Below are 26,732 nucleotides of genomic sequence, written 5' to 3'. Positions count from 1 at the left end.
AGCATAAAGTGCTCCTGCTCACATCTGACATTCTTTTCAGTGGTGATGGTGAGAAACTTTATAATTTATTTCATTTAAAGATCCCATTAAAACAATATCAGAGTATTTTAGTCCATCTCTACATGCTAGCAAACACATAAAAGATGACCAAACAATATATACATGTGTTTAAAAAACTTAGATCTGATTCTTGCTAACAAACAACAAATGTTTTTAAAAATTCTCCCGCTGATTTGCGTTTCATTCTGTTTTCTCTGATCCCTCAGCAACCGCCAGATGTACAAATCAAAGCGCCACATCAGAATTCACTGACTTATATCACTCATATCGGCTGTGGCATCTCCATATTCTTTCTGACCATCGCTTTATTCATGCATTTCCTGCTACGGTAGAGTATCGTAAAGTATATCATGTAGATTGTGCTGTTTAGTAACCAATAATCACTAACACTACACCAATAAACAACTTTACTTAGAAATTGCTAGTAAATGTGTCAAATAATTTAAGAAACAGCAAGTAACACATTATAGTAGAAAGAATAAAATAGCATTTAATGTAAAACATGCTTCAAGTGATAAGATCAAAGCTCTAACATACTAAAGTTCAGGTGATAAAAAACAGTTGTTTATATGTTTTAATAGGACAGCCAAATCAAATCAGGCCACGAAGATCTTGATAAACATGTTTGTGTCTTTGTGTCTACTGAATGCTGCGTTTTTGTCAAACGAGAGCGTCGCTAACACACAAGACAACACTGCGTGCGTCTTCATAGCGCTGGTCCTGCATTACTCCATGCTGGCCTCATTCACCTGGTTCTTCATTCAAGCTCTTCATATGTACTTATGGCTCATCAGACAAAACGTCACCATCACAAACTACATGAGGAAGATCACCGTGTTGGGCTGGGGTGAGTTACACACTATTAGAAAGAAATGGTACACAGGCTGTCACTGGGGTAGTAGTTTGTCACATGGTAATAATATGTAGGAACTAGTATGCACTATATAGGGGAAAAAAATTGCACAGTCCCCATACCTATGACTGTGCAATGAACCCCTATCTCAAAGAAGAGACAATGCAATAACCTCTCCCCCAGCTATATTACTACACTCCACTATTACTTTACTATGCACTACCTCACTTTATTTTGACTTGTTTACCTCTGTTTTTATATCTTATCTTATATTTTGTATGCATGTCTGTTTATACTGTTTATATTTGTCTGTATATATTTACCTATTTTCATTTACATTGTTTATATACAGTTTTTACAATGTTTATTATTCTGCTACTGAAGATTTGCTAAACTTTATTGTTATACTGTAGGTATATTTTTCTTATAACAAATACATTTTTGTGTATTGCTTGAACATATTTAAACTGATTAGTAAATGTTAGTTAATGCATTAACATTAACAATGCAAGTTACAACTTTTAAAAGTTATTAAACATTAACATTAACTAAGATTAATAAATGCAGTAACACTACAATACGTGTGCACAAATATTCATTAAAGGGGTTATCATATGCCCATTTTCCACAAGTTGATATGATTTATTAGGGTCTTAATGAAAAGTCTATAATATACTTTGGTTAAAAATTCTCAATGGTTGTGTAAAACAACACCCTTTGTACCTTGTCAAAATCAGCTCTGCAAAAATCATCCAATTCTGGTCGAGGCTGCTTTAAATGAGCTCTGCTCGCCCCGCCCCTCTCTTCTCTCGGTTTACTTTAGCCGCGTTTAGCCACTAAACTTGCTAACTAGCACATTATTAGGAAAGGTGATCGCAAAGATTCATAAAAAAAAACCATATACTCACTTCTGCTGTAAGCGAAGCTGGATCACGAATGATTCACGCGAACATAGACAGATATATGTAGATCGGGAGGCGCATTCCCTTCACAAACAAACGTAATCCACTGCATCTTCAGCGGCTCAGATGTCGGGAGTAAATGACGACCACTACGTTCATTATTACATCCAGCAACACAACACCTCAATCGCTCAATCGGAGATATTCTTGTCTAACTTACATCCCTGCTCCGGCATCAAAACAAAGAGGGCGGACTGTTACAGCTGGTCTGAGGTAAGACGCTGATGTCAATCAACTATCGTGGGAGTGGCCTCTGTGGGTGTGACGCAACAACGACAGGCATCTGAGAACGGCTCGATTTAAAAAAGGGGATATTATTTTTACAGATTAATTTGATTTTTTATCATTATAGGGTAGATTTGTACATACACTGCCAACACACATTAATGTTCAAACAGCATGTAAAATTGAACTTAGCATCTGATGATCCCTTTAATTCATGCTTAATTAATGTACAGATAATCACAAGTTAATGTATAATTCAACTAAACAATTTATTAATGATTACTTGTAACGCCACGCCAGCAAAGGGAGCCCTCACCCATTGACTGCCTGTTGCTGCTCCCTCTGCTGCTTCTCTGGTAACTTCCTGAACCAAAACAGGCCCGGCGAAGTACTGTTTTGCTGTGCGGACTCTACTAAGCGTTTTCTCTTGTTTCATTGCCTTGTTTTTGCCACGGTTTTGTTTCATGTCATAGTTTTGTCTTGTTTTTGCCATAGTTTTGTCTTGATCCATTGCCATAGTTTAGCCTTGTTTTCATAGCCTTATTTATTTTGCTTATTTGGACTGCTCTCCGGTATTTGGACTCATTGCCTGTTTTATTGGATTATGCTTTTGTTTTGCCTACGTTTCACTGATTGTTTGGTTATCGACCCTGCCTGTCTTGACTACGCTGTGTCATAATAAAGCTCGCATCTGGATCTTATACGCTTCCCACGAGTCCCGTTACATTACTACATCTGCAACTAATAAACATTCTATGATTCATAGATTAAGTAATCAATAAATTGTTATTAGTTAAATGTGTCATAATGTATTAATTCCCTAATAACTTATTTTATTAACTAATGATGTAAATTCATATTTTAATTGCCACAGTGATCAAAGCTATGTACTTCAGCTTCCAGTTGTCTGCTTTAATTACTCATTAGCTAATGATTTGCAAATGTATCATTATGCTATGACTTTACTTGTTAAGGCACATGAGTAACAAATTCTAAATCCATAACCACAATGACATATTACTTAATTAGTTAATAGTTCTGTGCCTCAACAAGTAAAGTCATAACATAATGATATCTTTGCAAATCATTAGCTAATTTGGCGCTGTGATGAACACCATTGCAAATACAATCTGAATACAATCTGAATGGCTGTTTAGGATTTAAACACTCTTCAGAAAGTAGCTCAGCGGCTTTGTTTGTGGGTTTATCAGGTAACAGCTGCATTTCTGCCGTTCCTTCAGCGCCATCTGCTGTCAGATAGTGAAGGTGCTTGTTTACGTCAGCCTCTTTGACAAAGTATTTAAGGAAAGTATTCTTAGAATGCATTCTAAAAAACTGAATAATAAATATTCACAATATTTTGAAGTGCACACGATAACAATATCATGCATGTTCATTAGCGCAATATACCATTTTACTGTTCATCGGCACATGCCTACTATATAGTCTTTAAATATTTTTATTTTATTTTCGGTTATTTTAGGATATCGAAATTAGAATGTTGCTTTGGCAACTAGCCGAAATAAACAATTATTACTTTTTAAATGATTTTAGGTTGTTTTATTTCCCCCCCACACTATAATATTCCTTGTCTTTGTGTTTTTTCAGTGTGTCCAGCTCCGATAGTCGTAGTTATTGTTTCTGTAGGAGGATATGAAGCAGTGATCCTAAATATGACTGAATCTGGAAAAATCACACAAATGTAAGTTATTCTAATGTCACAAATTCTTACATTTATGAATCAAATCAAATCAAATCAAATCACCTTTATTTATATACCACCTTTAACAATACAGAATTGTGACAAGGCAGCTGTACAGTATTAAATAGGAAAAAGTACATCAGCAATGCCAAGGGCAACAATAGAACACTCAATTTTCAGGTAAAAGTAGTTAATCAAATACAATAAAATAATATAGCTGCAAGCAGCAATTACCGGGGTTTGAGCAGTTAAGGCCTTTAAGGTGCTATGCAAAGTTGTTCAAAAGATTTGTCATATCATATGAAGATCTAGTGTTTGTGTGAATATATGAGCATTTTTTTCAGCAATTTGAGACCATTTACCATAGAAATCCAGTGTTTTTGAAGCTTATAGCACCACCTATGGTCTGATCTCCATGAAACATTGCATGCTTGTTAAGAGTGATCTGACACATGTTCTTAACAATTTTCAGAAAGTGTTGAGTTTTTGTTTAGGTTTTATAGGCTTTTGCGTATATGTGGCCACACCCATTTTGTAAATGACCCCGTTATAGCTAACCAAAGGACAAAATTCAAAATGTTTTTGATAATTGTTGATCTAGAGAGTCCAGAGAATATTACTGCAGTGGTCTGCTCAAGATCAAGTGAAAAACCTAGGACTAGTTCGCAAAAGTAGGTTTTTGACATATTTGTGAATATTTAATGAACGACTTGATTGACAGCAATGGTTCTTGAGGCAAAGTTGTTCATCATGAGGAGATCTATCAAATGATATGAAGATCTAGTGTTTGTGTGAATATATGAGCATTTATTTAGCCATTTGAAGCCATTTACTATACACAGGTAGTGTTTTTGAAGCCTTTTTAACTGTTTTAGGGCCACCTATGGTCCGATCTTCACGAAACTTTGCATGCTTGTTAAGAGTCATCTGACACATTTTTTCTCCAACTTTGTGTAAAGTTTTTATTTTTTGTTTAGGTTTTATAGGCTTTTGGATATATGTGGCCACGCCCCTTTTCTAAATGACCCCGTTATAGCTAACCAAAGGACAAAATTCAACATTTTTTTGATAATTATTGATCTAGAGAGTCTGGAGAACTGTGCTGCAGTGGTTTGATCGAGATTGAGTGTAAAACCTAGGACTAGTTCGCAAAAGTAGGTTTTTAACATATTTGTGAATAATTAATGAACGGTTTGATTGACAGCAATGGTTCTTGAGGCAAAGTTGTTCATCATGAGGAGCTCTATCAAATGATATGCATATTGTGTGGATGTGTGAAACACCACGTGATTACAGAGCCATAAAACTCGTTAGCGCCAACTAGTGGCCGATTTCTTTCAAAATTCTTACAGACCTTTAGGGCCATGAGTCGAACATGCCCAGTGAGTTTCGTTCCGATCGGCCTCCGTTAACCTTGTCTAATAGGTGCTCAAACTTCATTGGCCGATGGCGGCCATGTTTTTTGAGATACGCCAATGTCCTCATAGACCCTTATGGCACGTTGGACAGAGACACTGCATACCAATTTTCAGGTCGATCGGACCAACGATTGCATAGTTATAGTCAATTTTATGTTTTTTCAGGCTTATAGCGCCACCAAGTGGCAGAACTGTGCATTTTTTTTTATTTGACCAAAGATTCAGCTTATACACATGTCTACCAAGTTTGGTGAAGATACCTCATTCAGTTCATGAGTTACAGCCATTTTAGTAAAAATGGCCCTCCACCTGACAAACTTTTTGGGGCCCTTTCGCAACGATGAGTCAAAATTTGACATTTTTTTGATAATTATTGGGATTCACTGTTCAGAGAACATTTCTGCACTGGTTTGGTTCCGATCGGGCGAAAAACCTAGGACTAGTTCGCAAAAGTAGGTTTTGAATTTACTTCAAAATGGCGGAAAAACCGGGCCCTATGACAAACGGTCTAGGAGCTATAAGCATTTTGGCATTTTTGATCACTGTAGCGCCACCTATAGGCCGATTGGGCCGGTTCTTTGCGCCTGAGTAGCGAGGGTGACTACTACCTTCTGACCAAGTTTCAGCTCTCTAGGCCTTACGGTTTGGGCTGCACAATCAGTTTTAGGGAAGAATAATAATAAAAAAAATCCTAACAATTACAATAGGGTTTCAGCGCTACGCGCTCGAACCCCTAAAAATACAATATTGTGTGAAGATAAGGTGAAGATAAAGTGTCCCCAACTAAGCAAGCCAGAGGCGACAGCAGCAAGGAACCAGCGGCAAGGAACCACTGTAACCACTGTAATTAAGAATGTCTTCTTAATTACATTTCCTTCTTTTCTAATTATAGGTGCTGGATTACAGACTTTTACATTCACTACTTAGTGAACATCAGCTACTATGCTTTAGTTTTCATCCTCATTGTGATCATCGCTATTGTTCAGACCAGAAACAGAAGAGCTATTGACGGCAAGAGAAAGACGTTCAGAAAGCAGCTGATGATGGTTTTGAGTTTGTTCCTGCTCTTCGGTCTGACGTGGTCTGTGGCGTTCTTCAGTTATGGACCGATGCTCATACCTTTATATTACGTATTTACTGTGTTAAACTCGGTTCAGGGTGAGAAACAATCACATGCATCAGTGCATTTGTTTTAGTAGAACACTTTCATTTTTTCTACAGTTTTAATGAAATTATTTGAATGAATTCATTGATTTTTTTAAATATACTTTTAAAAAAATGTAATTATTATAATTATTTTTTTTTTAATTTAATAAAATGTCATTTAATTTTTTTATTAAGTGGACTTAAAGGGAGTTATATGATTCATTTGACCAAAAGTCTCATTATTTTTAGTCATAGTTTAAGTCATGCAAATGACTAATTATATCTGAAATGTTTTTGAATTAATTGAAATAAGTTTCTCTGATTCTTTTTTTCAGGGTTTTTCCTCTTCCTGTATTACTACTACATTCACAATGCTGCTGTGGGTCATTTCTCAGATGATCCAGAAAGCACAGACTTCAAGACAAGCATCGCTCACTCCAGCATTAATGTTGTGGAAAATATTTATAACTAGCATAATTAAGAGAGACAGCTTTCTTTGTCTCAAACTGATTTTTACAGTCAGTGTAAGGAGAAACTGTATTCTCACCAAAATCAAGCTTAAAAACTACACAAAAACAGATGTTACTACTGAAGACAAAGAACTGTTTAAAATGATGCATGCTCATAAAATTATGAGACTAGAAAGGGTCAACTTTCATGAATTAACTTTAGCTTTCAAATCTCTGATATGATCTGATATTCTGTTGTTTGATTTATTAAGAGATAGAATCACCCATGTGATCATGTGCACGTCACAGTGACAACAAAGGATGACAGACACGCCTTTGGATTCAGATATTTGCATGGTCATTTCATAAAGCAGCTTACTAAAATCCACGCACACGGATGTGAAACATTACGGGAACACACAGCAAAAAAAAAAAAAAAAATTGTAATTTTTCATCTTTCCGTGGCTCCAAAAACATTTATTCAGTCAAGTAAAGTCAAAGCATGTGCATAAAGCATGTGTCATTTTTTTTGTAAAGAAAGTAATTCATTGTTTTTATAAAAACGTTATGTATGGGAATATGAATGTAAATATTGCAAATGATTCTAAACACTGTCTAATAGCCTCTAATAAAGCTTATGCTTTCACTGGCATTTTGTTGCTACTTTTATTAATAGAAATATTAACTTGCTACATGTATATAGTTCTCTACGTGCAAAGACCGGATCTGAATGTAACCAAATAATGAGATTTCCAGTCAAAGCCCCAAAAAAACATGATTTGCATATTTACATAAGAACTGTACGTCGGTGTGCTGCAGTTCATAATCAAATGGCTTCATATGTGGACACATCAAACTCTCTCAACTCAATCTGTGGACTCAAGAATCTAATTTAAAAAAATTATTATTTAAGTTTTATTTCCAAAACTAACGTGTTTCCAGCAGGCGGCTGTCTTTGGGAATTATGTGTCGACAAAAGCAGAATTTGCTGTGGTTGATGATCATCTGTTGTGCTCTGTGCCAGATAAGTATGTTGCTTTAAAAATGCATTTATCAACTTGAAGAGAAACATATGCCAATGAATACTGAAAGATTAGTGAAAAAAAAAAAAACTGTAAACAAAAAATAAAGGTGTGTGTATTATATCATGTCATACATCATTATATAATAGTCTAATAATGTGTTTTTGCAGCCTGCTCAGAAAATCTGACAATACAAGTTGATTTGACAGATAAGCGTTTCTGTGACAGTAGTAATATCTCATCATATCCAGGTAGATGTGAAATATACTGCTAACATGACTGTGTGATTCTGAATATGTATTATCTGAAAGGTTTTTGTGACAACGGACAAACTCATTGAGTTTATTTCTGTTTTTCTTTTAGATATAAAATGGACATGTCTGCCAGCTTATGAATCACCAGGAACTGTCAAACTAAATATCTCTATTGGTAAAACCCACTTATATATTATTTATAAAACATTCTTGAGTTCAAAGCTCTTTAAAAAGTATTTCTTCAACAAATGCAAATGTTCTCTGTGGTTTCAGGACAAGGCAGATCATACACTCTTAACATAACAAAAAAGGGGGAGAATTATAAGATCGGAATGAATGAGATGGATGAAGGCATGCAACTGTGTTTTTTGGGAGAGTGATGATTGTCTGCCATCAGCCCAGGAAGGTATGTGCTGGCCGACAATAGACACAGTGTTAGTGTTAAGGAGTGTGATATTTGATGTCTTGTCTTTTTTTCTATTTTTTTTTTTTTACTTTTGTAATGCCATTAACATTTTTTAACTTTATTAAATGTATGTCATCTTTTTTTTATTTATAATTGAAAAAATGAAATAAAAATAATACGATACAATCAGGAAGAATAAGTTACCTGTCAAATGAAATCAGCAACAACAATTCACCTTTGCACGGGACAGAAGAGCACAAATGTGGCATTAAGGAATATTTACAGATTTTTTTTTTACAAGATTCAGAGGAGGCATTAATGCATTTCATAATAACAATGTTATAAGATTAATGTTTTAAACATAAAGTTTTGAATATAGAAATATTAAACGATTTAAATGACTTAATTTATACTTTAAAAATTAAACTGAAACCGCCAGCAGGTGGCAGCAAGTCAAAGTCTTTGTGACTGAATCATTCATTCATAAACGAAACAGCGCTGTGTCAAAGACTATAGATGCGCAGCAGCTCAACTGTGACTTTGTTTGGAACTATTTTTGTTGACGAAATAGAGCACAATCAGACAACAGTGTTCCTAAAATGTAAGTCACTTAATATTAACTTTTGTATAAAATCAAAATTGCATAAAACTGTTGTATAAATTCAGTTTCACTTTTGCAAACTCTCTTTGTAATCCTTTAAAACTGTCACTTGTCTTAGTTCATCACAATCTCTCTTTTTAATTAATAAAGCTCTCTAAACGGCATACTGAATCTATTATTTACATCGCCTCTACACTTTGTTATAATGAATTACAAAAACTGCAGTCTGCTTTCACGATCTGTGCTGTGAGGAGCAGAACACGCACCGATAGAGAAGCATTTCTATTGGCTGCAGTCTGCAGGTATTATGGGCAATCACAAAAGACGCAGCGAAACATAGACACAAATATTATGCTTCAATTTTAGTCAACATTGCGCTACATTTATGTGCAGAACTGGGATCACTTTCGTAGTCTTTTGAGTGGATAAAATACATAACTTTAAAATTAACACTGTCTCTTTTAAAATCCTGATGCACATGACACGGATCTGACACACATCCGATTTTCTCCCAACTCTTTACGGTCATTTAACTCATTTAGGACCATGTTAACAAGGCAACTTGCCAAAACTGTGTATTTTGACATAATTGTGTGTGTCCGTTGAAGCGCTACTGGTGAACTGTCAGAAGTGGCTCACTGTATGTGTACAGCCGAATGCGCAACCTTTCAAACTATACTTCACAGCACCGTTTAGCCAGCGTAACCCCAGCTACATGTCACCACATTCTCGGGTTATAAAGAATAAAGAAGGGAAAAGGCAATCTTCCAAAATAAAGCAGCAGTATCTTCTCAGGTAAAAGTTATTAGAACCGTGTCTAGAGACAAGCTGGCCATCACACTGCTTATCAGCATGTTTGTATTCACTCTGTGCAGGGCCTGCTTCCTTGGGTTATGTGAGAAAACTGTTCTTCATAACAGAAGTGTTGATTTTAAATATACAATATTAAAAATATAATTATATAGCAATTATAAAATAGAATTATCAGTAGATGCGCAATACTTTTATTATTTAGAAAGTGGCCAATAATTTGTAACAAATATGTGATTGTTTTTTTTTGTCTCTAAACTGTTTCTCAAGCGCATTCTCTAGTCATCATTGCTGCTACGTGAATATATCACAACACTACGGAGACCAAGGCCTATCCTGAGAGTCACATACAATATAGGTGTCTGTCTGAACCAAAGAAATAAAAGCGAACTATCTCTGTCATACTGAATTGCATAGCATCATATTTTTTCCATTGCATAGTTTTGCACTGGATCAAATTAAGGTTTAATGGCATCCTGCTCAAACAAACACATCAATATTCTAAAAAAAAAAAAAAGTCAGGTATTGTAAATTATATCACTTTTATCACATAATCGGCTTTAACTGTCTGTACTATTGTATTCCTGTTGGTTTTTTATTGCCCTCCATGCTGTTTTATTGCAAGTATGCAAGTACTGTAAGCAAGTAAGTCTTTCTTTCTATTACAAATCAAACAGTGTATAATTAGAAAATGATGATGAATTATGTGACATGTTCTCTTGAGGTTGTTTGAAAATCCCATTTGATGATCCTGAAGGAAATTGTACAAACCTTGCATCTAATGGTGACGACAGTGAGTCTGAGTCTTTCTAAACTATTCTTTTCAGTAGTTTCAAAATATTTAAGTATTTACAGTACAACATGTAAACTGTGAACTTTTGTGACATTAATAAATATTTGAACTGTGATGAACATGCACAAACAAAACTTTTAGAAAAATGTAGAAATGTTTTTAAATTTATGAATAAGCAACACCTGACATAATAAGATCACTTTAGTCATTTAAGATTAATTCAATTATTGTACCATCCATCCCATACATATATATATATATATATATATATATATATATTGCAGAATCCACTCTACAACTATTGAAGGGTGAATGTATAAGTGTAACCTGTGATGACAGTAATCCGGAAGGTGTTGAAGCCTCAGAAGCATCGTAAGTGTGCGGTTACCAGTGAGTTTCTAGTAACTCTATTACAGAATACCAAGTGATTAAATCAATTTTGCAGAGACTACTTGAATTATGTGGAGTCTACCTGGATGGAGGAGATGGAAAAAAACAATATAAGCAAAGGGAATGTCAGAGGGAATACTACTGGTCTTTTCCAAATACAACATGAAAACACAGAAACCATAGACACATGCTACTCGTCAGATCAGAACATGATAAATGTGAGGCCTGAGAAAGATTACAACATGTCCATCTGGGCCAGGATTCTTCATGAATCAATGTTTTTTTTTTTTTTTCAGGTTGTTAACTGTTCAAGCATCCTGGATACAAACTTTTCATGGGCTGTAAAAATCCCCAAGGAAGCCGTGAATAAATCACGACAGGAAAACAATGGATGTGCGTTTGTTGTAGTTCTACAGTTTAAAAATATGACAAACAAGGTACTCACAATTAAAATTAAAAAATGTTCAAGGAAACCTTTACCCAAAAATTGCTATTCTGTCATCATTATATTGTGTTATATTCATTGTTATAAGAACGCTTTTCCAAGACTTCGCTTTTGTGAAAAAGAAACCAGTATATGAGACAGTACTGAGTCTGACACTGCTCTTTTTTTCAGTGTTTCTTGACCAGTTATATTCACACAATATTATGTTTGATTAACAATTGCTCTGTTTTTGGTTTCTCATTTAGAATCAAACTAATAATCAGACTGTTCTGAACAATGCGGTTTATGGAATAACAATGAGGGCCAATATCTCTAACCTTACCGACAATATTGAAATGATCTTTACACAAAATGATAAGGTATTGAAGGTTTTGTTGCAGAACTTTTGTTATAATGACCAGACAATGTGGTAAAAATAAAAAAAAAACGAACGTGTTTTTACAGGTCAGTGAGGCCTCCTGCGTTTCTTGGGATGGCAAAGGTACATTCATTTATGGCTGTACTGATCAGTTCCTATTACCAAACCCAGTTTGCTTTATATAATTATAATTTGCTCTCTTTTCTTTGAAGGAGAACTTGAATGGACGACAGTCGGCTGCGAGACAGAAATCAACAACAACACCATAAAGTGCTCCTGCTCACATCTGACGTTTTTTGCAGTGCTGATGGTGAGAAACTTGTCAGAGAAGAAGAACTTATGCTTTAATCATTCATGTTTCATTAGAGTCAATTAGTTCATATCTATATGTCTGTAAACATGTAAAAGTAAAATAAACAAATGCATGCATTTAAAACTTCTAAGATCTGATTCTTGCTACCAAACAACAAATGGTTTTAAAAAATCCTCCCACTGATCTGTGTGATTCATTCTTTTCTCCGATCTCACAGTCTCTTCCAGATGCAGATGTCACAGCGCCGTATCTGGAAACATTGACTTTAATCTCTTCTATCGGCTGTGGCATCTCCATATTTTTTCTGTCCATCGCTTTATTCATGCATTTCCTGCTACGGTAGAGTATCATAAGATTAAGTTAATGCTGTTTACTTTAATAAGTGGTAAAGTTTACAAGAACAGTTGTTTTTGTGTTTTAATAGGAAAGCCAAATCAAATCAGGCCACGAAGATCTTGATGAACATGTTTGTGTCTTTGTGTCTACTGAATGCTGCGTTTTTGTCAAACGAGAGCGTCGCTAACACACAAGACAACACTGCGTGCGTCTTCATAGCGCTGGTCCTGCATTACTCCATGCTGGCCTCATTCACCTGGTTCTTCATTCAAGCTCTTCATATGTACTTATGGCTCATCAGACAGAACGTCACCATCACAAACTACATGAGGAAGATCACCGTGTTGGGCTGGGGTGAGTTACACACTCTCTGAAAAAAAAAATAGTACAAAAACTGTGGAAGTACCCTTTCAAAAAGTAATAATATGTACAATTTAAGCACTAATATGCATCCTTAAGGGGTAAATAAGGTACAAAAGTGCATCTTTTGTAAGGGTACGCCCCAGTGACAGCTTTTGTATCATTTCCTCTGAGAGTGTAAGAAAAAAAAAAACACTTAATCAGAAAAAAAGTTTAAAACTATCTAGTCCAGTTGTAAGTTCTACCGAAAAAGAAAATATATTGCACATTTCTGTTTCAATACTAATTTTCTGTATACACTGACCAAAATTATAAACGCAACACTTTCGTTTTTGCCCCCGTTTTTCATGAGCTCAACTCAAAGATCTGCGACTTTTTCTATGTACACAAAAGGCCTATTTCTCTCAAATTTTGTTCACAAATCCGTCTAAATCTGTGTTAGTGAGCACTTCTCCTTTGCCGAGATAATCCATCCACCTCACAGGTGTGGCATATCAAGATGCTGATTAGACAGCATGATTATTGCACAGGTGTGCCTTAGGCTGGACACAAAAAAGGCCTTTCTAAAATGCGCAGTTTTATCACACAGCACAATGCCACAGATGTCGCAAGTTTTGAGAAAGCGTGCAGTTGGCATGCTGACTGCAGGAATGTCCACTAGAGCTGTTGCCCGCAAATTGAATGTTCATTTCTCTACCATAAGCCGTCTCCAAAGGCGTTTCAGAGAATTTGGCAGTACATCCAACCAACCTCACAACCGCAGACCACGTGTAACCACACCAGCCCAGGACCTCCACATCCAGCATCTTCAACTCTAAGACCCGGACAGCTGCTGCAATAATCGTTTTGCATAACCAAAGAATTTCTGCATAAATTGTCAGAAAGTGTCTCAGGGAAGCTCATCTGCATGCTCGTCATCCTCATCGGGGTCTCGACCTGACTGCAGTTCATCATCGTAACCAACTAGAGTGGGCAAATGCTCACATTCTATGGCATCTGGCACTTTGGAGAGGTGTTCTCTTCATGGATGAATCCCGGTTTTCACTGTACAGGGCAGATGGCAGACAGCATGTATGGCGTCGTGTGGGTGAGCGGTTTGCTGATGTCAACATTGTGGATCGAGTGGCCCATGGTGGTGGTGGGGCTATGGTATGGGCAGGCATATGTTATGGACAACGAACACAGGTGCATTTTATTGATGGCATTTTGAATGCACAGAGATACCATGTCAAGATCCTGAGGCCCATTGTTGTACCATTCATCCACGGCCATCACCTCATGTTGCAGCATGATAATGCACAGCCCCATGTTGCAAGGATCTGTACACAATTCCTGGAAGCTGAAAACATCCCAGTTGTTGCATGGCCAGCATACTCACCCACATGAGGACATTTCACCCACTGAGCATGTTTGAGATGCTCTGGATCGGAGTATACGACAGCGTGTTCCAGTTCCTGCCAATATCCAGCCATTGAAGAGGAGTGGACCACAATCAACAACCTGATCAACTCTATGTGAAGGAGATGTGTTGCACTGCGTGAGGCAAATACTGACTGGTTTTCTAATATATTAGGCAGTAGAGGTTTGGCTGACAAAAAAGTTGAGACAAAAAAAGGCTATTTAAAAAAAAAAAAAAAAAAAAGGAAAAGATAGTAAAAATGAATTAGGAAGACTCAGTAAATGATGAATAATTTATTACTATTGTGTGAATAATAATCATGTAATCAAAAAGTAACTGTAGTCTGATTATGATTATTTTAAAATGTAATATAATTTCATTACAAATACTTAAAGGAGAAGTCCACTTCCAAAACAAAGATTCACATATAATATGCTCACCCCCTTGTCATCCAAGATGTTAATGTCTTTCTTTCTTCAGTCGTAAAGGAAAACATTTCAGCATTTTTCTCCATATAATGGACTGATATGGTGCCCCAATTTTGAACTTCCAAAATGCAGTTTAAATGCGGCTTCAAACAATCCCAAATGTGGTTTTAAACGATCCCAGCTGAGGAAGAAGGGTCTTATCTAGCGAAACGATCGTTTTTTTTTTTTTTTTCATAAAAATAATACAATTTTTAAATATTTTTAATCTCAAATGCTCATCTTGCCTTGCTCTCCTTGAACTCTGCGTATTCTGGTTCAAGACAGTTAGGGTATGTCGAAAAACTCTAGTCGTATTTTCTCCCTCAACTTCAAAAATCATTTCAAAATCATCCTACATTGCTGCAGAAGTACCGAGCCAGTCTTTGCAAAGTGAACATGCAAAGATCATCAAACACCCTTAGCAAAAAAGGTAAAACAGCGATATAGGACGATTTTGAAGTTGAGGGAGAACATGAGATGCGAGTTTTTCGATATAACCTAACTGTCATGAACCAGAACAAAAACAGTCCAGGCATAGTAAGACAAGACGAGTGTTTGACATTAAAAAGCATATAAATTGTATTATTTTTATGAAAATAACACATCTTTTCGCTAGATAAGACCCTTCTTTCTCAGCTGGAATCGTTTACAACTGCATTTGGGATCGTTTGAAGCTGCATTTAAACTGCATTTTGGAAGTTCAAAATCGGGGCACCATATCAGTCCATTATACGGAGAAAAATCCTGAATGTTTTCCTTTAAAAAACATAATTTCTTTACGACTAAAGAAAAAAAGACATGAACATCTTGGATGACAAGGAGGTGAGTACATTATATGTGAATCTTTGTTTTGGAAGTGGACTTCTTTAATTTTTGCAATCTGATTACGCAACTAAAGACATCAGAACCCTTTATAATCAGTGATTCCATCTACAATGAATGTGGCATAGAGCAACACGACATCCATGGCAGTAAACTAATGATTAATTGGTCATTTTTTCCCTTTTGTAATGATTTGTCCACCCCTCCAGGGGTCAGAAGTGTTTTGTTTTCTGTGTTTGTGTAATCATTTGAGCAGATGTGGCCGAGGGTTGCCTGGTTTTCACAACAAAACCTGCCCAATTGCCACTCAAAACTACCCTCTTTTGTGTTATGGCTGTGACTGTAACATAGAATCATTGAGACACTATTAGTTTTTATTAAATTGTATATCAATTTTATTGTTGTATTTTGTTTTCATTTGAATTAATTTTTTAAGCATATCAAATTAAATTAAAATGAAAAATATTGATTTGGCAGCGAACTGAAATCTTTTTTTAATGGTTTTAGGTTTAGTTTTCTATACTATAATAACGCTTGTCTCTGTGTGTTTTCAGTGTGTCCAGCTCCGGTAGTCGTAGTTATTGTTTCTTTCGGAGGATATAAAGCAGTGACCCTAAACACAACATCTGGAAAAATCGCACGAATGTAAGTTGTTCTGATGTCAAAATTGTAAACATTTATGAATGTCTACTGTTTTACTGCATTCTTTTCTAATTACAGGTGCTGGATTACAAATCCTTACATTCACTACATAGTGAACATGGGCTACTACTCTTTAGTTTTCATCTTCACGACAGGAATCTTCATCATGATCGTCACTAAGGTTGTTTATGTCAGAATCATAAGAGCGACTGACGACAAGAGAAAGACGTTCAGAAAGCAGCTGATGATGGTGTTGAGTTTGTTCCTGCTCTTCGGTCTGACGTGGTCTGTGGCGTTCTTCAGCTATGGGCCGATGATCATTCCCTCGTATTACATATTCACTGTGCTCAACTCGTTTCAAGGTGAGAAACAATCACATGCATCAGTGCATTTAGTTTAGTAGAATACTTCTATTTTTCCTGCATATTTCAGCAAATTGATTTATTAATCAGTCAATTCAATATTTTTGTTTTTATTTATTGTCACAGTTCAGATTAAAAATGATGCAAAATACTTTAATCATATCTGAAATTATTTGAATTTGTTTAAATAAGTTTCTCTGATCTGTTTTCAGGGTTTTTCCTCTTCCTGTATTACTACCACATTCACAATGACGTTGCGGGTCATTTCACCGATGATCCAGAAAACACCGACTCCAACACAATCATCTCTCAATCCAGCATTAATGCTGTGGAAAATATTCATAACTAGCATAATTAAGACAGAAGGCTTTCTTTGTCTCAAACTTTCTTTCTCTTAGACTAAAATGATGTATGTACATACAATCATGACCCTAAAAAGGGTCAATTTTCATGAAATCACTCAAAATAAATAAATATCTGTTGATCATTACTAAAATCTTGTATAAGGATTGAATTGTGCTTTCACATCTCTGATATAATCTGATATTACTGTTTGATTTATTAAGCATTATAATCATACATGTGCAATCGTGTGTGTCAGAGCGACTCAAACAACACTGAACCTTAGAAAAAAAATTACTTCTTCAGGATGACAATAATATCCACATAAAGCAGCTTACTAAAGTCACTAACACTACACCAATAAACAACTTTACTTATAAATTGCTAGTAAATTTGTCAAATATTTTAAGAAACAGCAAGTAACACATTAAAGTAGAAAGACTAAAATAGTATTTAATGTAAAGCATGCTTCAAGTGATAAGATCAAAGCTCTAACGTACTAAAGTTCAGGTTATAAAAACAGTTGTTTAGTCAAGTCAAGTCAAGTCAAGTCGAGCTTTAGTGTCATTCTGCTACATGTGTGGACATATAGTAGAACGAGATGTCGTGTCTCACAGGACCACGGTGCTACATACTAGTTAAGCAATATAAACATACAACAGTACACAAATAAGAAAAGCAATTACAGACTTATACAACGGTTAACCATTTGACTACACATACTATAAATACTATAATAAATAGTTGACTACACATACAAAACTGAGACAACAAAAACTTTACATAAGTACTGTACATGACGTTTTACAAAAGAGACATTTGTACATGAAATTGTGCAAAAGAGATATTTTGTGCATTAAATTGTGCAGAATAGAGATTTTGAGGGAAGCAACGCATAGTGCAATGCACAAATAAACATAAATAATCCGATTTAGTCTTTGTAGCAGCAAGTGTTTATAGAAAATGTCTAATGTACATAATTGTGTTACTACAAGTGGTTTATATAGCCCACTCACCTGTGTGTAACACACTCAGAATTGCACTTCGAAAGATTGTCAGCAGTTTTAATGAGTTGGGGGGAGGAGGCTGAGGTTTTCATGGTTTCAGAGGGTTACAGGGAGATTGGAGTTAAGGACTCTCACAGCCTGGGGGAAGAAGCTGTTGAGAAATTTGACAGAGCGAGCTTTGATACTCTGGTACCTTCTACCTGATGGCAGGAGCTGGAAGAGATTGTGGGAGGGATGGGTGGGGTCCTTCATGATGCTGGAGACCTTGCTGGAACATCATGCAAGGAAAATGTCCAGGATGGAGGGGAGAGGGGCACCGATGATCTTTGCAGCTGTGTTCACTGTCCGCTGTAGGGTCTTGCGGTCAGCAGCACTGCAGTTCCCGTACCAGACAGTCATGCAGCTGGTCATCAAGATCTTATATGTTATATGTTTTAATAGGAAAGCCAAATCAAATCAGGCCACGAAGATCTTGATGAACATGTTTGTGGCTTTGTGTCTACTGAATGCTGCGTTTTTGTCAAACGAGAGCGTCGCTAACACACAAGACAACACTGCGTGCGTCTTCATAGCGCTGGTCCTGCATTACTCCATGCTGGCCTCATTCACCTGGTTCTTCATTCAAGCTCTTCATATGTACTTATGGCTCATCAGACAGAACGTCACCATCACAAACTACATGAGGAAGATCTTGATGAAGATCTTGATGAGGAAGAGGAAGATCACGAGGAAGATCTTGATCCAAACAAATGACAAATCTTTGTATTGATCCTTACTGTAACTGTCTATAATTGTAGAAGGATTAAATTTAGCTTTCAAATCTCTGATATGATCTGATATTACTGCACGTCACAGTGGCAACACAGGATGACAGACATGCCTTTGGATTCAGATATTTGCATGGTCATTTCATAAAGCAGCTTACTAAAATCCACGCACACGGATGTAAAACATATTTGGTTACTGGAAACACCACAAAAACACTGTCAAAATCAGCTGATGATTTCTGCATTATTTAATAGTTTTTTTACTTACAGACGCTGTTATAACTCTCAATATTTTCTCATGTGATTGTAATGATGCTAATTAAAATGTCATTTTTCATCTTTCAGTGGCTCCAAAAACATGTATTCAGTCAAGTCAAGTCAAAGTTAAAACATGAAGCATGTGTCATTTTCTGTAAAGAAAGATAATAATTCATTGTTTCTATTAAAAAAATCCTGTATGGGAAAGCTTTCACTGGCATTTTGTTGCTACTTTTATTAATAGAAATATTAACTTGCTACATTTATATAGTTCTCTGTGTGCAAAAACCAGATCTGAATGTAACCAAATAATGACATTTCAAAAAAAAAAAAAAAAAAGATTTGCATGTTTTCATCAGAACTGTACATCAGTGTGCTGTGGCTTATAATTAAACGGCTTCATATGTGGACGCATCAAACTCTCTCAACTCAATCCGTGGACTCAAGAATCTAATAAGAAATTATTTAAGTTTTATTTCCAAAACTAACGTTTCCAACAGGTGGCTGTCTTTGGGAATTATGTGTCGACAAAAGCAGAATTTGCTGTGGCTGATGATCATCTGTTGTGCTCTGTTCCAGATAAGTATGTTGCTTTAAAAAATGCATTTATCAACTTGAAGAGAAACATATGCCAAAGAAAATGTTGTTTAGTGGGGGGGGGGAAGCATTGTGCTGTCCATGGCGATGCTGCTGAATTGGTTGATGTTGATGTCTCAAGAACAGATTAATTACTCTGTGCAGGGGCTGCTTCAGTGCGTTATCTGAGAAAGCAGTTTTCTTTATGAAGAACGTGTTGATTTTAACTCTGTCCTGTTATCACTAACTAGCAGTATGCCTTCACTGGCCTTTGAAAGGGGCATGTATATTATCCTAATACTGTATATTTTCCATAGTGTCTTCTGTGAAATGACTTTATGTAATTTCAGTGCTTATCTCCATTAATGAGAGCGGAATATTTAATGTAAATGTGTATTGAAATCAGAGTTTAAAATTGTTGCTTACTTCATTACTTTTCTCACTCCAGGAAAAAGAGTTTGTATGCATAGCGTGTGTATGGTGCATATATATTTATGGGAAGTTTATTTTTATAAATCCCGTTATGTGCATGGAAAATTGCATATGCATATTTTCATGCCACATTTTGCAATGTTTATAAATGAGGTTCCTGGTGAGAAGGATGATATTGATAATAGCCTTCTAGTTGGCGGCAGAGTCAGTGCCATATATTATGAGGAAGAAAGTAAGATTTAATCCTTTCTCATACTGTTTTCTATTTCCATTTACATCATCAAATATTTAACAGGATTCCACTATGAGAAAGAGCCTGTGCTTACTTTTTATGTGATTAATCTATAGTTGAGCTGGCTCCTAGAGCTTTAACTCTCCAAACTCCAAACTCAGTCCAGATCTTCAGCGTGATCTGATTGAACATTCTGTATCTTTTCTAACTGATCGGACTTACGGTTTTTCTAAAAATGACGATCAAAACTGGGAAAAATCCCATAGACTTACATTGGCGGAATGTTCAAATGAGCCAACACTATTCAAACTACAACTGTCAAAATCATGATAATAACATGCTAACTATGCTAGAATCATGCTAACAACATGCTAGTAACGTGCTAATCATGCTAGAATTATGCTAACATGCTAGTAACTTGCTAATCATACTATCAATATGCTAGAAACATGCTAACCATGGTAGAATCATCCTAGCAATGTGCTAGTAACTTGCAAATCATCCTAGCAACATGATAAGAACATGCTAATCATGTTAACAACATGTTAGTAACATGCTAATCATGTTAGAATCATGCTAGTAACATGATAATCATGCTAGCAACTAGGGATGCAACAATACAGTTAGTCCACGGTTCAATACGTACCTCGGTTTTTAGCCACGGTTTTCGGTTCGGTTCGGTTCGGATATCTTGCCACTTCAGTTTTTTTTTTTTTTTTTTTTTTGCAACAAATTAACAAAATACTCCCTTAAACTTATGTACATTGGAAAAAAAGTGTGGTTTAGTATATGTCTGCTCATTTTTTCTTTTGAGAGAGGTTTTATGTTTTTTATTTTTACGCGAAATAGAATGGGTTTCATTCATACTGGACACCAGAGGGCGCCCTCGTGCAGAAAATCCACATATGTGTCAAAGAAGTAGCACTGATTACGTTCTGTTCCAGCTTCTTTAATGTGGATAAAGCCATCGCTATTGCTGTGAGTCTGTGACTGGATAAAAAGATGTAACCTTAAACGTTTTGAATGATGAAATGTAAGGACAATAAACACTCGTCTACAGTAATATATGGTTTATCTGTTCTGTTCTTCAAGCTATCTCGTGTATTTTCATAAGCCATTGCTAATCGACATACATAGAATGAGCATAGAATTTATCGTCTGCCTCATTCTGTGAAGAATCCACATCAGATCACACAAGGAAGTTATTTCAAACACTCGAGTGATGTTGAGAATTAAAAACAAGTTCTAATGTTTTTATAACTTTTGTTTTTATAACTTTTGTTGGACAATATGTTTAGAAAAGCTTATCACTGCATGTCATTAGAATGGAAGATGCTCTGCGTGTGTTGCTTTTTTCAAATATAAGCAGGGAAGCGTTTCCTCATTTCAACACATGAAATCGCGGGCACACATACAGCAAATTCCGAGAGAAATAAAACAAGGAAGTTATTTAAATGCAAAACCGAAAAACCGCAATTCACAAGCGCGTATTGAACCGTGGATGTCGTACCGAACGGTTCGATATTATATTGAGAATTGCGACATCCCTACTAGCAACATGCTAGTAACATGCTAGTCATGCTAACAACATGCTAATAACATGCTAACATCCTAGAATCATGCTAGTAACATGATAAACATGTTAGAATCATACTAAAAACATGCTAGTAACATGCTAATAAAATACTAGTAACATGCTAATCATGCTAACAACATGCTAATAAAATGCTAGTAACTTGCTAATCATCCTAGAAACATGCTAACAACATGCTAGTAACATGCTTACCATGCTAGAATCATGCTAGTAACATGATAATCATGCTGTGTGACCTGCGATAAGAGTAATCCGGAAGACCAAAATAAAGGTGTTGAAGCCTCAGATGCATCGTAAGTGTGCAGTTATCAGTACATTCCAGTAACTCTATTACAAAATACCAAGCGATTAATTTAATTTTGCAGAGAATGCTTGGACAAATTGGAGTCTATAATGGAAAAGATGGATAAAAACCATGAACACACACAAAACAATGTCACAGGGATGGCTACTGGTCTTCTCCAAGTACAAGATGAGAACACCACAACCGAAGACACATGCTACTCGTCAAATCAGAACATGATAACCGTAAGCCCTGAGAAAGGTTACAACATGTCCATCTGAGCCAGGATTCTTCCTGAATCAATGTAAAGTTTATTTTCACAGATTGTTGACTGCTCAAGTATCCTGGATACAAACTTTTCATGGGTTGTAAAGATTCCCAAGGAAGCAGTGAATAAATCACGACAGGAAAACAATGGATGTGCATTTGCTGCAGTTCTACAGTTCAAAAATATGAGAAACAAGGTATTCACAATTAAAATTAAAAGTACAATTTTGAGCATTTTAAGGAATGTTTAAGGAAAGCTTCACCCAAAAAAATTACTATTCTGTCATGATAATATTGTGATATATTCATTGTTATAAGAACGTTTGTAATGAAGTTAGATTAATGCAGCTCCTTTCCGTTGTGTCAAATCTAAAGACTCTTCAAAAAATCTGCTTTTATGAAAAAGGCACCAGCATATGAGACATGTAAGCTGCTCTTTTAGACAGTATATTCACACAATATTATATTTGATTAACAGTTGCTCTGTTTTTGGTTTCTCATTTAGAATCAAAATGATAATCAGATTGTTTTGAACAATGCGGTTTATGGAATAACAATGAGGGCCAATATCTCCAACCTTACCGACAATGTTGAAATGATCTTTACACAAAATGATAAGGTAATGAAGGTTTTGTTGCAGAACTTTTGTTATAATGACCAGACAATGTGGGAAAAAAAAAAAAAAAAAAATCAAATATGTCCTTACAGGTCAGTGAGGCGTCCTGCGTTTCTTGGGATGGCAAAGGTACATTCATTAATGGCTGTACTGATCAGTTCCTTTTACCAAACCCAGTTTGTTTCATATAATTATAATTTGCTCTCTTTTCTTTGAAGGAGAACTTAATTGGACGACATTCGGCTGCGAGACAGAAATCAACAACAACACCATAAAATGCTCCTGCTCACATCTGACGTTCTTTGCAGTGCTAATTGTGAGAAACTTCTCAGGGGAGAAGAACTTATGCTTTAATCACTCATGTTTCATTTAAGACCCCCATTAAATCAATATTAGAGTCAATTAGTTCATATCTATATGCCTGTAAATATGTAAAAGATGATAGAATAAACAAATACATGCATTTAAAACTTGCTAAGATCGGATTATTGCTAACAAACAACAAATGGTTTTAAAAAATCCTCCCGCTGATCTGTGTGATTCATTCTTTTCTCCGATCTCACAGTCTCTTCCAGATGTAAACGTCACAGCGCCGCATCTGGAAACATTGACTTTTATCACTTCTATCGGCTGTGGCATCTCCATATTTTTTCTGTCCATCGCTTTATTCATGCATTTCTTGCTGCGGTAGAGTATCATAAAATTAAGTTAATGCTGTTTACTTTAATAAGTGGCAAAGGTTACAAGAACAGTTGTTTATATGTTTTAATAGGAAAGCCAAATCAAATCAGGCCACGAAGATCTTGATGAACATGTTTGTGTCTTTGTGTCTACTGAATGCTGCGTTTTTGTCAAACGAGAGTGTCGCTAACACACAAGACAACACTGCGTGCGTCTTCATAGCGCTGGTCCTGCATTACTCCATGCTGGCCTCATTCACCTGGTTCTTCATTCAAGCTCTTCATATGTACTTATGGCTCATCAGACAGAACGTCACCATCACAAACTACATGAGGAAGATCACCGTGTTGGGCTGGGGTGAGTTACAGCAACTAAATATCTTAAAACAATAAACCTGTTTCAAACCATCAGTACAACCATCATTGTAAAAAAAAAAAACGAAAATACCTTTCACACGAGTAATATGAACTACTGTCATGATAATTTTATGGTGTTTTTGTTATTTTCTTGATCTGTTACTTTAAGAGCATCTCAACACTTATTATTATTTGAATAAATTTTACTCTTATATTTTGTTTTTATTTTAATTTTAAAGTGTTTAAAGTGTTCTTAATTTTTTGTTAAGCTTTAGTATTTTTATACACATCACTTTTATTATTATTATCATTACTACTATATGTTAATATGTATCAATTCAAATTTTTATACAATTTTATTTTAGTTTTTGTTTTTTAGCATGTCAAAATTAAACTAAATGAAAATTGGAAATGTTGCTGAAACAAATAATAGTATTTGTATAAAAAATAGTATTTTTCAGTCACAAAAATTATTATTATTATTATTATTATTGTTAATGTTGTTGTTGTAATTTATTTTTTAATGGTTTTATTGTTTGTTTTTGTTTTGTTTTTTAACTATAATAATCCTCGTCTCTGTGTGTTTTCAGTGTGTCCAGCTCCAATAGTCGCAGTTATCGCTTCTGTTGGAGGATATAAAGCAGTGATCCTAAACGCAGCATCTGGAAAAATCACACGAATGTAAGTTTTTCTGATGTCAAACATGTAAATGTATGAACATCTCCTGATTGCTTTCTAACTAATATTTCATTCTCTTTAATTCCAGGTGCTGGATTACAAATGCTTACATTCACTACATAGTGAACATCGGCTACTACACTTTAGTTTTCATCTTCACGACAGGAATCTTCATCATGATCGTCACTAAGGTCGTTCAGGCCAGAATCATAAGAGCGACTGACGGCAAGAGAAAGACGTTCAGAAAGCAGCTGATGATGGTGTTGAGTTTGTTCCTGCTCTTCGGTCTGACGTGGTCTGTGATGTTCTTCAGTTATGGAGCGATGATCATTCCCTCATATTACATATTCACTGTGCTCAACTCGTTTCAGGGTGAGAAACAATCACATGCATCAGTGCATTTAGTTTAATAGAATGTTTAAATTTTTCCTGCAGATTTCAGCAGTTTTTTACTTTATTATTAATATTATATTATATATATATATATATATATATATATATATATAATGGTATAATGGTACTTACACTAATATGATTGTTTTGATCAAAAGTCAGATTATTTTTGGTTACAGTTTTAAAATGATGTAAATTACTTTAGTCGTATCTGAAATGTATTTGAATTAGTTGAAATAAGTTTCTCTGATCTTTTTTTTCAGGGTTTTTCCTCTTCCTGTATTACTACCACATTCACAATGACGTTGCGGGTCATTTCTCAGATGATCCAGAAAGCACCGACTCCAACACAATCATCTCTCAATCCAGTATTAATGCTGTGGAAAATATTCATAACTAGCATAATTACGAAATAAGGCTTTCTTTGTCTCAAACTTTCTTTCTCTTAGATTAAAATAATGTAAGTACGTACAATTATGACCATAAAAGGGTCAGTTTTACTGACATCAGTCAAAACAAATGACAAATATCTGTTGATCACTATTAAAAACTTGTAGAAGGATTGAATTGTGTTTTCAAATCTATGATATGATCTGACATCACTGTTCTTCAATTTATTGAGTGTTATAATCATCAATGTGTGATCATGTGCGTGTGAGAGTGACTCAAACAACACTGAACCTTATTTAGAAAAATTTACATAGTCAAGATTACAGTAATGTCTGCACGACTGTGGATTTATACATTTGCATGGTTATTTGATATAGCAGGTTACTAAAATCCACACACACAAATGTGAAACATTTTTGGTAACTGGAGAGAAAAAAAGTGTTGTCAGAATCAGCAAATCCATTGTTTTATGTTGCTAATGATTCTCTGTTTTATTTCTCAGTATTTCTTATGTGATTCTAATGAAACTAATAAAATGTATTTTATTAATTATGACAGACCGAATCCTTAATCATTTATTCACTTTAGTCACATTTATAAACATGTGAACGTCATTCATTACATCACAAAATATCAGCACAAATCTCACTTACACAGAAAGGTTCACAAACACACCAACAAGGTGTAAAAACATGACATTTTCTGTATCTAAATCATGTCAGAAATCCACAAATGAAAGTTACTTTTTCATTAGCATCTTTAAATTGTTTCTGCTATTGTCTATAGCTATTATCTATATTGCTATTATTTTCTACATTTGTACTGTTCTCTGTGAACAAAGATCCTGTTAAACTGGACCTGAATGTAACTGTAACGGAGTGAATGAGACGAGAGGCGAGCGGATCCATCTGCAAGCTTTTATTTGAGGGACTAGACAGATACATGGTCGAACAGGCAGGGTCAAACAATGGCAGGCAGGTATAACCAAGACAATACACAATAGAAGTCCGTGAAACAGGCGAGGGTAGATCCGTGGCGAACGTAATCCGTAAGGGGCTTGGCGAGGAGAATAACCAGAAAACACGAGTGAGAGTCAGTAGGCAGGTGCGGCGATGAGTCGAAACGATATAACCAGGCGATAGAACCAAAACACGGGAACTAGGAACTCGGGAACTTAGGGAACAAGGAAACTAGGGAACGCTAACAACAATAACAATCCAGGAGGTGCACTGGGAGGGACCGGCGCTTATATAGAACACCTGATT

At 35.5% G+C, this 26,732-nt stretch overlaps 2 protein-coding genes across 2 annotated transcripts; both read left to right on the top strand.

Annotated features, from left to right (window-relative positions):
• The first annotated feature begins 413 nt into the window (after nucleotides 1-413).
• Nucleotides 414-6,838, top strand: LOC127160485 (adhesion G-protein coupled receptor G2-like). Its single transcript, XM_051103128.1, has 4 exons — nucleotides 414-907; nucleotides 3,709-3,802; nucleotides 6,113-6,378; nucleotides 6,702-6,838. The coding sequence occupies exons 1-4, from the start codon at nucleotides 682-684 to the stop codon at nucleotides 6,836-6,838; spliced, it is 723 nt and encodes a 240-aa protein (XP_050959085.1). The 5' UTR covers nucleotides 414-681.
• An 833-nt stretch (nucleotides 6,839-7,671) lies between these two features.
• On the top strand, nucleotides 7,672-25,745 carry LOC127160483 (adhesion G-protein coupled receptor G2-like). The gene is made up of 16 exons (XM_051103126.1): nucleotides 7,672-7,843; nucleotides 8,008-8,088; nucleotides 8,201-8,266; nucleotides 8,365-8,497; nucleotides 10,633-10,701; nucleotides 10,986-11,073; nucleotides 11,147-11,309; nucleotides 11,388-11,528; nucleotides 11,782-11,895; nucleotides 11,981-12,017; nucleotides 12,107-12,204; nucleotides 12,425-12,546; nucleotides 12,632-12,897; nucleotides 24,597-24,687; nucleotides 24,773-25,056; nucleotides 25,341-25,745. Exons 4-16 carry the CDS (start codon nucleotides 8,428-8,430, stop codon nucleotides 25,475-25,477), a joined length of 1,680 nt encoding a protein of 559 aa, XP_050959083.1. The 5' UTR covers nucleotides 7,672-7,843; nucleotides 8,008-8,088; nucleotides 8,201-8,266; nucleotides 8,365-8,427; the 3' UTR covers nucleotides 25,478-25,745.
• Nucleotides 25,746-26,732: the final 987 nt, after the last annotated feature.

The sequence above is a fragment of the Labeo rohita genome, unplaced genomic scaffold (genome assembly GCF_022985175.1).
Source record: "Labeo rohita strain BAU-BD-2019 unplaced genomic scaffold, IGBB_LRoh.1.0 scaffold_361, whole genome shotgun sequence".
Classification (NCBI taxonomy): Eukaryota; Metazoa; Chordata; class Actinopteri; order Cypriniformes; family Cyprinidae; genus Labeo; species Labeo rohita.
This window is presented reverse-complemented; position numbering and strand designations above follow the sequence as displayed.